The following is a 13891-nucleotide window of genomic DNA, read 5'->3' as shown; positions in this document are numbered from 1 at the left end:
CGCTTCACACTCTCCACCTCTGCTGTGGAAATACATTTCTTGCACTCCACCTCAAGGCTCTTCAACGTGTGCACTGCAAGTTTAATCCTAATTAGAGCCTTCTTTAATGTATGCATTCCATGTATGCGTGCATGTGTATGTGTGTGTGTGTGTGTGTGTGTGTGTGTGTGTGTGTGTGTGTCCATTTAAAAACTGTATGTATATGTATATAACAATCAGTCTAGATCTGTGAATTGTGAGAAATTTTTGTCTGATGTTACAACAGAAAGTGAAAACGAAATCTGCTCTCTCCTTTTTATGTAATGTTAAACCTTAAATTTTATTTGAAAATGAAAGTAAATTTCAAATCCAAATAAATATATTTTAACATTGAATATTAAAAGGCTGGTGCTTTGATAATGTTACCATGTCTATCTTAATTCTTTAGTGTATAAGTCATTAACCTAAAATTAGTTTTTTGTTAAATAGTCTTTTAGGAATTTCACATAGCAATTTCAAAATATTTTCGCAAATTATATATCAATATTGTCTTGCGCAAAAATAAAATTGAAACAACATAGGAGAAAATTATAAGGGCTTTTTAGTTTTCTGCCCTTGGAGTTCATATTTTAAAACATAGGCATATATCTTTATTGATTCTTTAAAAATAGAATTATATATGTAATATAGAAAGACAGTTTTATAAGTTTATTAAACATAAATGGGTTTACTCTGTAATGTGTTCTGATGCTTTGAAAGGAATAGGAATACCATATTTTGACTAAGAAGATTTTTATATCCAGAAAGATGGAATGAGGTGTTTTAACATAAGAATACTCTTGATAATGCAACTAATTATATTACCAAAGAGGAAAAGCTTATCACTTGATGGATGCAAAGTTATTTGATAAAATTGAATATTTCTTTTCTTCTGTTTAGAAACTGAGCAGAAACAAACTTGGTGTTTTTTTTTTTTTATGTTGTTATGGAAGTAGTTTTCATACAACAATTTTTCCAGCAGAAACAATACAAGTTAATTGGTAAAGAGTAAAGAAAAGCAATCCGGGCGTGGGTAGATAACACAGTAAAGTGCTTGCTGAGGGAGCCTGAGGACCTGAATTCACATCCCTAGCACCCAGCAGCATGCTTCTATTTTCTAACCCCATTGCTGGGGCAAGAGACAGGCAGATCCTGGGAGTGTTTTGCCCAGCCTTGCCAAATCAGTGAGCTGCATATACAATGAAAGACTGTCTGAAAAACTAAGGCTGAGGTGGTTGAGGAAGACATCTAACGCCAACATCTCATCTCCATACATACACATATGCATTAACACACACACACACACACACACACAAAGGAAAGTAATCCGTACTTGAGCTTTTGAGCAATATGTATTCATAATGTGTCTGAGAACCATGGCAACTTTCTGTACTGAATTTGTTATAAACACTTTAGATATCAAATCGTAAACATTTTCCCCCAAAGATACATAGTGTAGAAAAATTAAATTGTCCTTAACTCTTCTCTCTTATTGGAGCATTCAAATTATATAAACCTGAAATTATATTTACCAGGTATTCCTTGGGATAGAGTTTAACTTGCTAGAATAGTGAGTGTGTGAAATTTAAAAGATTTATAATATGAACTTGCCTTTCTGAAAGACACCACAGAGATCTGTGAGAGAAGCCATTTTTGCATGCCTGACATGTTCACAGAAAAATAGTAGATTACATAGAATATTGTGTATAAATCAACCTCACCTTTAACCTGTTGTAGATGTTTTTTAAAAAAATGTCTTTTTTTCTTAATTCTCAGAAAACCAGACAAACAAAACAGTAGATTCTTCTGTTAATAAGAAAGCAGCAGATAGCACATCACAGGTAAGATTTTTTTTCCATTTTACTTCAAAGTAAAATTCTAATTGTAGACCACAGAAGAATGGATTTCCATCAGTATTCTGATTCCATGAAAATTAATCTATGCTTTTTCACAGTTGTCTCATAGCTTCTCTATAATGTTTGCTAAGAATTGAGTTTCTTCCCCCCGGGAATTCTCTAAGAAGTAATGGTAGTTTATTCCTAACTGGTTGAATCTTAAGTTGACAGTCCTGTCTCTTTGCTGTCACACACTATAATAATGATTCGATCTTTGCCACTGATAATTTCTTTTTGAGGGGTACTGGCTGGATTATCCTTCTCTTCTGTCATTCTTCTCTGCTCGTGCCACACAGCATTTTAGGTTCTTCCAAAGCAGTCTTTTAGAGAGGAAAGTCCTTATCTTTCTGAGGGCATATTGGGCTTTGCCAGTGTTGTGCTTTTCCACAGTAACGCTTAACCTCAAGGTGATGGAGTAACTACTTCTTTCTTCTGTTAGTGGTGTTTTTCTTGACTCTTCTGCATTGCTGCAGGCATAGTAGATTTGTAGTGAAGTTGTTAGGTTATTGGTGGTTTTATTTTCTTTCCTTCTAATTGTGTCAAGAAACTCATTCCTAGTCTTGAGCATATTAAGAAAAGGTAACTGGGGACTGGAAACATGGCTCAACAGTTAAGAGCACCAGTTGCTCTTGTAGAGGACCCAGGTTCGATTCCCAACACCCACATGGCAGCTAACAACCATCTGTAACGCCAGAGGGGATCCAGTGCCCCCTTCTGGCTTCTATGCGCATTGTATGACACAGGTGCACTTATACATACAAAATAAAAATAATACAATATTTGAAAAAAGAAAAGGTAGATGGCATATTCCTTCATTCCTTTGGGCTTCTTTGACACTGAGTTTCATTAGTATCTAAGACTAGTCTAGAAGTTACTGTGTGGTCCTTGAGCTTGTGATCCTCCCACCTTAGTTCCCTGAGTACTGGGAGTACAGGGTGAGCTGCCACACCCAGATAATGAAATGAAAAGAAGTCTTTAGTCATGACTATTTTCCTTTAAATGTGATGGATTTTTAACCCAAACCAGATAAACAACATATTTATAGATCAGAAAAATGTTCTTAAAATATTTTATTTCTCACAAAGTTTAGTAATTTTTGTCTGTGATAAATAAAATTAAATGAGATACGTTTCTAGACGGAGTACAATAGAAAATAATGTTCTATGAATTTTTTTATTTTTCTGCAACAGGAATCGGTATGTGTGGTGTTCACTACGCTGAGCAGATAAGATAGGTCTTGAACTCTGGGCTCAAGTGATCTTCCTGCCTCAGTTTCTTGAGTACCTGGGGGTACAGATGCAAGCCTACTACATTCAGGAAATTATTAATTAATATTTTCTGATACTGAGGTTCAAACTCATTTAGTCATCTTTAAATAAAGTCTTTAAGCAGTCTTACTGTGTTTTATCAAGACAACCTGAAATGAAACAAAGAATTTATAAACATTGTTATTCCCTTCAGGAGCTATTTCCTTTATTTTGTTTCCTTTTTAACAAGCCAAGTCACATTTTCGCTTCAAGAAGATGACCACTGGGGCTGGAGAGATGGCTCAGCAGTTAAGAGCACTGACTGCCCTTGCAGAGGACTCGGGTTTGATTCCCAGCACCACATGGTGACCACAAACCGTCCTTAACTCCAGTTCCAGGGGAATCCGAAGCCCTCTTCTGACCTGCGGCATTGCACGACATGGGTGCACTCACATACATGCAGGCAATACACTCATACACATAAAATTTAAAAAAAAAGATGACCATTATGACTGCATTTCATTATTTTATAAAGTGTTGGTTCCTAATCACTTGCTGAGTTTTAAATTCAAGTTAAATTAAAAATTCTGGGTTTTTTGGGTGTGGTGTAGTGTGTACATCTTTAATCTCAGCATTCAGAAGACAGAGGTCTCTTTTAGATTGAGGCCATCCTCATCTATAGATCAAGTTCTAGTCCAGCTGGGGCTATAGGGAGACCTTGTCTCCAAGCAAACAAACAAACAAAAAACCTCCTAATTCAGTTTCTCAGCTAAAATAAGCTAATTTTAAGCCTCAGTAGCCACTTATGGCTAATCACTGTCACATTGGACAGTACAGATACAGAATATTTTTTTTCATTGTTGCAAAATAATCTGTTAAACTGCACTGTCTAGAGTTTTTGCCTAAATGCAATTTGTATAACACACATTTAAGTTGGATTAAATTGGATATAAAAGCTTCCTATGCTTTTACTCAAGGAAAAGAAAATCCAAAATTCAGTGATACCCAGTTGCTTACTGTGGAAAAAAAAAACATTAAGTCTTCCTCTGTGTTTCAGTTTTCAGAATCTGAAATACCTAATTTACATTGTACTGTATAACTGACATATTGGAAGGAACAGCTTATATTCATTAATCTTAATAAATGTATGGAACAGAAATTGTCTTTCCCAGGTAACAGATAAGCAGTACAGCTAAATATTAAGCTCTTAATAGATATTTCTGCTTTTCCTTTGGGATTTCCTATTTGTATAATCACTAGTATCATGCTTTCCTTTAATTCTTTGAATCCATTTTTCATAGTTGCTTTGAACTCATAATTTCCTAAATGCAGACTGAACTAGGCCAGTCATCCTTCTCCCTCACCAGTATTGCATTTTTCCTTACTACCCACCATTTCCTTTGTTTTTCAGAGTGGAAAAGCCACTAGCAGTGACTCGGGTGGTGTCATTGACCTCACAATGGATGATGAGGAGAGCGGAGCTTCGCAAGGTACTTAATTATTAATACTACAAGGGAATGCTTTTATGGCATTTCCCCTTAGTACTTCAATATTCTGTGAAGACTGTTGATGTATATAGAATGAAAGATCTTAAAATTAGAATTAAAAAATAGAAATCAAGCCCCAAATGACTGTGAACGTGGAGGAAAGCAGCAGCTAGAATAGTAAGCTTGTGGAGCTCCTGTGTCTACAGTTTCAGTTACTCTCATAGAACTTATCTTCGTTTCAGAGCTGAAGGAATTGCCTAGAATCCATCAGAGTTAGAAAGAGATGGGGAATCTAATCGAGGTCTTTGGACTCTGCTTTGCATGCTTCTATGTATCTCCTTCCCCTTTCTCTTCTGTAGATATTTTTAAGTGTATGTCCATTTTGATCATTTGGATTGATTGCTTTCCTTTAGTGCTGATATGAGTAAGAATTGAAATAATTTTTCAAATCATTCACATCCAGCCTTCAATAATATTCTGAGTTTCAATATTCAGAAATTAAATTTGATAAATACTAGGTCATAGTCCCAGTTATTCTTATGCAGTGTAACAGGTGTTACATGAATAAAGTGTTTGATTAAATCTGCTTGGTAAGTTCTGAATTAAAATTCACTGTTTTTTTCCTTAATGTAAACTAATCTAGTCTTTACTATGCTAATTTATAATGTAAATCTCATTACCATTCAAAATATAAAGTGTTTCTCATACTTATTTGATTGTACAAAATGACTTTGTTCACAGATATTTGTAAAATAGTGATGATAATGAATGTATTTGGAAAATCTAGAAGAGTCAAATGCTAATTGTTTTTACCTTGAAGTCATTAATTAAACTTAAACATTTAAAAATTCTTTTGGGGACTGGAGAGCACTAGCTGTTCCTGCAGAGGACCCAGCTTTGGTCCCTAGCCCCCACAAGGTGACTAATAACTGCCTGTAATTCCAGTTCCAGGGGTTATGATGCCCTCTTCTGGCCTCTGAGGGCATCGTATGCATGGGTATACTTAACATACGTACATGCAGGCAAAATACTCATGTACATTTTTTAAAAAGTCATATTTTAAAGTTGATTTGGGAGAAAAAAATAGATGTTCAGTTGATTCTGTATGGTGTATAAAACTGTACAAAACTGAAGCACAGTTGGGAAATTGATTCCGTCTTTCATCAACATTGAGCCTGTAGCAGTATGATTATTCTTTTAAGAGTTTCCAATTATTTTTATTGGTTTTTGTTTCCTTTTTTAAAGATTGATTTGACTATAAGGGATTCTTAGAGAACAGAAGGTCGGGCTGATTCTAGACAACATGCTGCATAAGCAGAGCGGGCTTTCAGCTCGTGGCCAGTTCATGCATATTTCCTGGGCATCTCCTTGCCCCACCTTGGCTGTTTCATACTTCTCCCTTCTAAAGTAAACTGTTCAGCACTGAAACCATCCATTGCTAAAGCCTTAAATTTTACTTATATTTTAATGATGAATTTCATGGGGCAGAAATAGATGAGGATTATTTTAGATAGAAAATATTTTGACTTATTTTCTTCATAGTATGGCTTTCAAGGGCTTTTCTAATTTTAGGAGATAGTCTGAAGTATAAAATCTTTTTTATAAGCTATTACAAACTCTGACTAGACAGCCAACATAGTTTAAAAAATGAGTAGTGATGATGTGCAGCCATTGATATAAAACTCTAAACAACTCCATTTAATTGAAAAACTCATCAATTTATAGTATTTATCGAGGAAAATCTCTTTGATTTGGGTGTATAAATACATGTACACACATTCGTGCTGTCAAGTTCCTCAAGTTGATTCACTGAATCCAGAAATAAGAGTCTTGCATTGAAAAATAAAACTGAATTCCTGTAAATTCAAATTGGAATCTGTTTTAGAAATACTAGTGAAAGATGACCTGAGTTTGGTCCCTAGGACTCACATGGTGGAAGGGGAAGGTCTTTTCTTCTGACCTCCACACACATGCTGTGGCACACATACACCACATCCACATACATACATAAATAATAAATAAATATGATAAAAGTTTAAGACAATATAAATAAATAAATAAATAAATAAATAAATGAAACTTAAAATAAAACAGTAGTTTTTCAAACTGTTTCTTACCCTGACCGAAAAAAAAAAAAAGAAATACTAGTGAATTATTTAAAGAACTCCTGACTTGGTTTTCAAATCAGCAAAAATACCCATAATGGAAAAAGAAGGAAGGTGTTCCTGGAGAGAGAAATAGGTATTCAAGTCCAACAAAAATCTCCAGTACAAGGCCTGTTTCCTGATTTTCTTTTTTTCTCGTTAATTGTGTCACTTTTTTAACAGAACCCAAAAAACCAAGTCATACTTCTGTGTCAACCACAAGCACTTCGCAGCTCCTGCCCCGACCTTTGCAGCCCATTCAACCAGCACCACCCCTGCAGCCGTCTGGGGTGCCGACCAGTGGGCCATCTCAGACAACCATACACTTACTACCTACAGGTAAAGTTGCTGAGTCATTGGAATGGGCATGTTAGTAGTCTGCAGAGTACTGAGTGTGGAATTGAGTGGGAAGATTGGGCAGAATATTAAGAATGATCCTCATTGTTACTTTCAAGAGGTTTATGTTTTGAATGCACTATTACTTAGCTTTGCTCACTGTCTTAAGTAGCAGCATGGGTAGAGAATGATTATAAATAATATTGTCAATGTGATTGTCATTAGCTACTCTGAAGAGCAGAAATGATTAAGTTCTTTGGAAAAGCTAGTTATAATGATTTTGTTCTGAGTATGACCAAGGAATTTTAAGTGACTGATCAAACAAAGATTCTCTTTCTCTCTTTTGTACTTGGGATTGAACCCTGGGCCTCAGGAATCCTAAGTCAGCAGTCTGCCACTAAGCTGCACCCCCAGCCCTCCTTTTATTCTTATTAGTAAGTTACCTAGGCTGAATTTGACCCTGTGAGCCTCTGTATCAGCCTCCAGAGTATCAGAGACTGATTAGTAAACCTATGCCACCAGACCCAGCTCAAACAAGAACTTCAAAATGAATCTTGAGCTAGTTTTACCTAGTCTACCACATCATCAGGAAGAAATGCTAATATTTTACTTGCTGTATTTCAAGGAACTGTAAATCAGTTTAAAAGTCAGTCAAGACAATATGGCTTCTTGCACGTTAGATTATTGCTTAGAGATTTAACTGTAAAATGCTTACATGAGCACGCTTCCAACTAAGGAAAACACTGAGTTAAGATGGTTTTATCCAATAAAACTTAGAACACTAGGAAAAGGTATTCATAGAATATTAATATTAAGCCTACTTTGCTAGAGTTGGTTTCGTAACACATTACTGTCTTTTTTGTTGTTTATCTTTATTTACATAGTTTTTTGTTTGTCTTTTTCTTTTTGAGCCCAGAATGTTATGAAACTCACATATGTAGCCCAGGCTGGGCTCAAATACACAATGATCCTCTTGTCTCAGTATTCTGAGTGCTGGGATTATAGGCATGAGCCAGTTGTGTGTAATAGAAAAAATGTCTGATGCATCTCATGAGCTAGAAAAATACTTTGAATTCATTTCTTCTGTTTTTTTTCTATTCTATTCTATTTTTTATTCCCTGCATGTGCGTAAGTGTACCTATGTGGTACAGTGCCCAAAGAGATCAGAAGAAGGTATTGGATCCCCTAGAACTGAAGTTATGGTTGGTTCATTTCTTAACTTCAAATAGAATATACCACTTACAGTAGCTTAGAAGTAAACTGGTTTTCAAACATAGAGCCAGCACCAATAATAATAGTACAGTATTTAAAAAGACCTAAGGTAATGAATTACATTTCCAGTGGCGAAAAAAAGAAGTGTACAAACAAGCTTAAAACTACTTTTTTTGTGGACCAGTAAGATGGCTCATTGGTAAAGTCACTTGCAACCAAGCCTAGCAATCTGAGTTTGGTTCCCCCACATGGTGGAAAGAGAGAACCAACTCTTAAAAATTATCCTCTAACCTTTACACATGCACAAAATTAATTAATTAATAATTGTAAAAAATTTTAATGGCCTTTTGTGCCAGTATTAAAAAATGCAGTCTCTAATAAATAAGTACATAGATAAATAAATAACCATCTTTTTCCTAATCTTCATCACACAATTTAAAAATATACAGCTGCTGTAACACCCTATATAATTCTTATGTATAGGAGCAATAACAGGATCTAAATAAAGTTATAGTTTTAAACATTGGGCAGAAAAATACTACCTGCTTCTAAGTTTCTAAAACACTATATATTTTCCACAACATCTGCAGTCACCCAGAAAGTTCTAAGACACTTTTGTGCATGATCTCAATTCCTAATCCCTAGCTCTTTGGAACTCAGTGACTGAAGTTCAGTACCACCCCAAAAAGTGATGGTTAACTTAAGTCAGACAGGAGAACCCATCCATCAGTCTCAAAGGTGAGAGCAGCCTTGCAGCTGGCCACAGACAGGAGGCATGCTCCATGCAGGAGGCATGCACAGGAAGACCTCAGTCAGTCATCTGTACAGTCTGAGTGGTACATGTACTGCAGAAACCAAAGTGGGTCCCATAAACCAAGCCTGCCATACAGACCCACACAATGCCTTTTTTTCTGATCCAGGGTCATAAAACTTACTTATTCAGGTGCTGTAAAAGGCCTATTCTTTGAACTATGCTAATTTGTTTGTCCCTCTTCAGGCAGCCAAGTTGCTAGCTGAGTCTGGCTAGGTATTGGATGACAGACGAGAAATGAAACCTGGGTTTTATATGCTGGACAGTGGCCTGATCTGTCTGTCCCTTTGCCAAAGTCAGCCCACTCATACAGACTCATGAAGCAGGGAGATGTCATTTGAGCTGAAGAATTTGAGCAAGCGTGCCAGGGCTTGGGACCTGCACATGCTGCTGACACTTGCTTTTTTACTTTTCTTTTCTTTTTTTTTTTTTTTTTTTAAATGCTCTTTTTTTTTAAAGGGGGTCATATTCTATTATTTCCAATGCTAACCATCTGTTTATTATTTGCAAACACTCTCCCCATTTTTTTTCTTTTCTTTTCTTTTTTTTTTTTTTTTTTGGTTAAAGCTACATTTTATGTAAAGGGGATTACTATTTCATGCTGTCTTTGCACATAGTATTTACTACGTTCTTGGTATCTTTTGCTTGGCTCCCACTAGCTCCAACTACCGTGAATGTAACACATCGTCCAGTAACTCAGGTGACCACAAGACTTCCTATACCAAGAGCTCCTGCAAACCACCAAGTGGTTTATACAACTCTCCCAGCACCACCAGCTCAGGCTCCCCTGCGAGGAACTGTTATGCAGGCTCCTGCCGTTCGCCAGGTCAATCCTCAAAATAGTAAGAGACCCATTTCTTATTTATGGCTTTGAAGTACATGCACTTGAACACTGGGGAGAAGGGTGCTTATACTGATATCAGATTATCAAAATTGCTACTACAAGTTTAAGAGATATATTGTACAACATGCTTGCATGGTACAGTTAATAATAATGTATTGCAGACTTGAAAATTGCTGATAGAGTAGATTTTAAGTGTTCTCCCCACAAAAAATTTTTAAGTATGTGAGGTTATACACATACTAATTTAGCTTGATTTAGCCAGTTTACAATGTGTACATGTTTCAAAACATCATAAACAGTGTTTTTTTCCAATTACAAACTGATTTTTAAAAACTCCTGTTACATGCTTGAGGGGCAGAGGGAGGTTGATCTTTGAGTTGGAGGCAGGCTGGTCTACATAGTGAGTTCTTGGCTGGCCAAGACTACATAGTGAGACCCTGACTGAAAACAAAACAAAAGGTAAACAACTACAAAAAAAAAAAGTTCCTCCTATTATTTATTCATTTTTCTTCACTTACTTTTTTTTGTTTGCTTTTGTTTCCAATTTGTTTTAAGACAGGGTCTCACTATGTAGCTTTGGCTGACCTGGAGCTTGCTGTGTAGACTAAACTGGCCTTGAATTTACAAAGATCTGCCTGCCCTGTCCTTCAAGTACTAGGATTAAAGGCATGCACCATCACATGCATCACATGCAGACACCCTTACAATTTAAATAGAGAAGTTAGACATATATACTATGATTTTGTATTTTGTCTTCAGTTTAAATTTATTGATTAAATTTATTATTTGATGTGGGTCTGTAGTTTTTTTTTAATGAGTATTTTAGAATTTCATTCAATGTGTTTTGAGCATGTTTAGACTCCCTCCCTTGTCTGCACCTCACCTTGCTACCCCTGCCTGATTTCGTGTACTCTCATCATGTTTATTTTTTAAGGCCTATTGGGTCAAATCTATGTCCACAAATGTCCTTTGGTTGGTGTAGGTCTGTCCACTGAAGCCTGGTTAATCTACCCAGTGTCACACCCTTAAAGAAAACTGACTCTGCCTCTCCCAAAAGCTGTTGGTTGCCAATAGTTCCTCAGCTAGCGTTGGGGCTTCTTTCCCACTTCCCCACCCTTATGCTGGGATTATGTCAGATTTGAGCTTATGCAGGTCTTGAGCATGCTGTCACCATTGCTGTGTGTTCAGACCACATGGAGAGAAAGTGAAGAAAGACCCTCCTCGACATAAGACAGATGACTTTTTATAGGTTTTTTTGGGTTTTGTTGTTGTGTTGAATTTTTTTGGTCTTTTTGAGACAGGGTCTCCCTATAGCCCCAGCTGGTCTGGAACTGGCTATGTAGACCAGGCTGCCTATCATCTTACAGAGATCCACCTGCTGGGATGTGTGTGTGTGTGTGTATGTGTGTGTGTGTGTGTGTACATGCACGCATGTGTGCCACACATTTGGTGCCATGTGTGGATGTGTGCCTTCAGAGGCCAGAATTTAGTTGTGAACTTCTGGAGCTGGAGTTACAGGTGGTTGTGAGCTGCCAGGTTCTGGGATGTGAACTTGGGTCCTTCAGAAATGCAGCAGGCACTCTTAGCCACTGAGCCATCTCTCTGGTTGAAAATGAGAGGCAATAGTGATTATAAAGGCATCTTCACCCTGTCTATCTTTAGTCATGCTATGTTCATTTTGGCCTTTTTTCCTTCTATGTGGACTGCACAGCCAGTATTCATATTTTGTAGTGTGTCGTGTCGTCCCCCTGTCCCCGTCCCCCTCCCCACCTCTTCTCTCATCATCCTGGTATAGAGATATATAATGTGTCCTTCTGTACTGTTCTGGGGTCTAATGTTTTTCTCATGTTGTTGCATGCAGCATGCAGCCTTACTTGAGAAAGGGTTCATGGAAGCTAGGTTTTTTTTTTGTTGAGTGTCTGACTTTATGATTTCCTTTTTTTTTTTTTTTTTTAAGGCTTTTTCAGACCTAGTTTCCCTGTAGCCCCAGCTGACCTGGAACTTGCTATGTAGACCAGGTTGGCCTTGATCTCATAGAGATCTACCTTTGCTTCCTGGATGTTGGGATTAAAGGTGTGCCCCACCACCCCAGCAAATTTATGATTTTGCCTAAATGCTAGTTTGGGGACTATAGACTTGTAAGGTACAATTGTTTTTCCTTTTGGATTTAAAAAAAATTGTCTTAATAGTGTTTAATTAATTCCTCCCAACAAGTATACAGTGGGATTTTGATATTGTCCTTTAATTTTCTTTTGTAGGTGTTACAGTTCGAGTGCCTCAAACAACCACATATGTTGTAAACAATGGACTGACCCTGGGATCAGCAGGACCTCAGCTCACAGTGCATCACCGACCACCTCAAGTGCATACTGTAAATGTTGATGCTTGACTTTCAGACATTCTCAGCTATTGAGTATTATTATAGTTGGCATTTTTCTTTACAATAGTGTAATCTAAGGGAAAGGATAGCTCTCCCCTTAGGGTAGAAGTTTATCTGAAAAGTTGATTTTAAAACAGGGTGTGGTGGCCCACACCTTCAGTCTCAGCAGTTCTTGGGCGTTGGGAAGGCAGAAAGCAAGTAAGTAGATCTGTGAGTTTGAGGCCAGCCAGGTCTATAAAGTGAGTTTTAGGTAAGTCAACGAGGTCTACGTAGTGAGACCCTGTCTCAAAAAACAAAAAAAAACGCTGGGCATGGTGGTGCACGCCTTTAATACCAGCATTCAGGAGGCAGAGGCAGGCGGATTGTTGTGCATTCAAGGCCAGCATGGTCTACATAGCGAGTTCCAGGCCAGCTGGGGCTATAGGGAGACCCCAAAAAAGACAATAATAATAATAATAATAATAATAATAATAAAAACAAAATAATAATGTGAGGGCAGGGGAGGAGTTTGGGGGCTGGAGAGATGGCTCAGTGATTAAGAACACTGGCTGGTCCTGCAGAGGACCTGGGTTTGGTTCTCAGTGCCCACATGGCAGCTAACAACCATCTGTAACTGCAGTTATAGATGTCCTCTTCTGAACTCCACGGATGTTGCATGCACGTAGTGAGCTTACATACATGTAGGCAAGGCACTCATACACATCAAATAAAAGTAAATAAAAATAAATTCAAGAAAGTTGCTCTTAACCATTTAAAGAAAATGTAGAGGGCAGCCAATGATTGCTGCACCATGCTAGGTAGACTGGAAGCACAGGCCCTGACTTGAGGTGCAGCACTTCTGACGTGTGTGAAGAATGTAGTTTCTTTTTCTATGTTGTCATTTTATACTTCTTAAAATCTGTAATCTCTAAGTGCTGTCTTATCATTGGTTTGTTAAAAAAGGAGAGAGAAAATGTCTCTCTAGGTTTAGCCTCCAAAGTAAGGTCTTGTTTTCCCATGATGAGATAGAATTTGATGAGTGCTGTAGAACGTATGTGAATACATACGGAATGTGATAGGTAGAGAGCAGGAGGGAGCAAGCAGCGCAGATGGAGGAGGCACCAAGGCTCAGATGGAATTCTCGGCGGGATACAGATTTATTTCGCATGGGGCACCTTTCCCTCGGGGAAGGGAAAGATGTCAGGGAAAGATGTCCGCCCATGGGTTGTGAGCTGGGACTTTATATATGGGGTCTTTAGGGTGTGGAAGGGGGAAATGTTTGGGGGAGAAATCAGGGAAGGGGAAGCAGGAAAAGCCTGGCTCCCTTCAGTCTGCCAGGTGGGATTAGGGTCTGGAAGTGTTTACTTTTTCCCTCTTAAGCTGAGAGAAAAACAGCTTCTAAAATCTCTGGTTAACAGGTAGAATCTGCTTATCTTATCTTTGGAGATCAGAGGAGAGGCAGGCTGCTTCTCAGCAGAGTTTGTTTCCCTTGACTTCAAAGGTCAAGGTGAGGTCCCTGTTGGGGAGGGGGGAAACTG

General features: G+C 37.7%; 1 protein-coding gene across 3 annotated transcripts in view; it reads left to right on the top strand.

Annotated features, from left to right (window-relative positions):
* Positions 1-13891, top strand: part of Atf7ip (activating transcription factor 7 interacting protein) — a 106636-nt gene that overhangs the window by 79979 nt on the left and 12766 nt on the right. For all 3 annotated transcript variants that reach the window (XM_008837377.3, XM_008837395.3, XM_008837386.3), the window contains exons 10-14: positions 1795-1859; positions 4572-4650; positions 6975-7130; positions 9810-9992; positions 12253-12365. In XM_008837377.3, the coding sequence (XP_008835599.1) occupies positions 1795-1859; positions 4572-4650; positions 6975-7130; positions 9810-9992; positions 12253-12365 (596 nt within the window). The remainder of the gene's footprint in view (positions 1-1794; positions 1860-4571; positions 4651-6974; positions 7131-9809; positions 9993-12252; positions 12366-13891) is intronic.

This window comes from Nannospalax galili, unplaced genomic scaffold (assembly GCF_000622305.1).
Source record: "Nannospalax galili isolate Female #2095 unplaced genomic scaffold, S.galili_v1.0 scaffold210, whole genome shotgun sequence".
NCBI lineage: Eukaryota > Metazoa > Chordata > Mammalia > Rodentia > Spalacidae > Nannospalax > Nannospalax galili.
The sequence above is the reverse complement of the archived record's forward strand: the minus strand, read 5'-3'. Positions and strand labels throughout refer to the sequence as shown.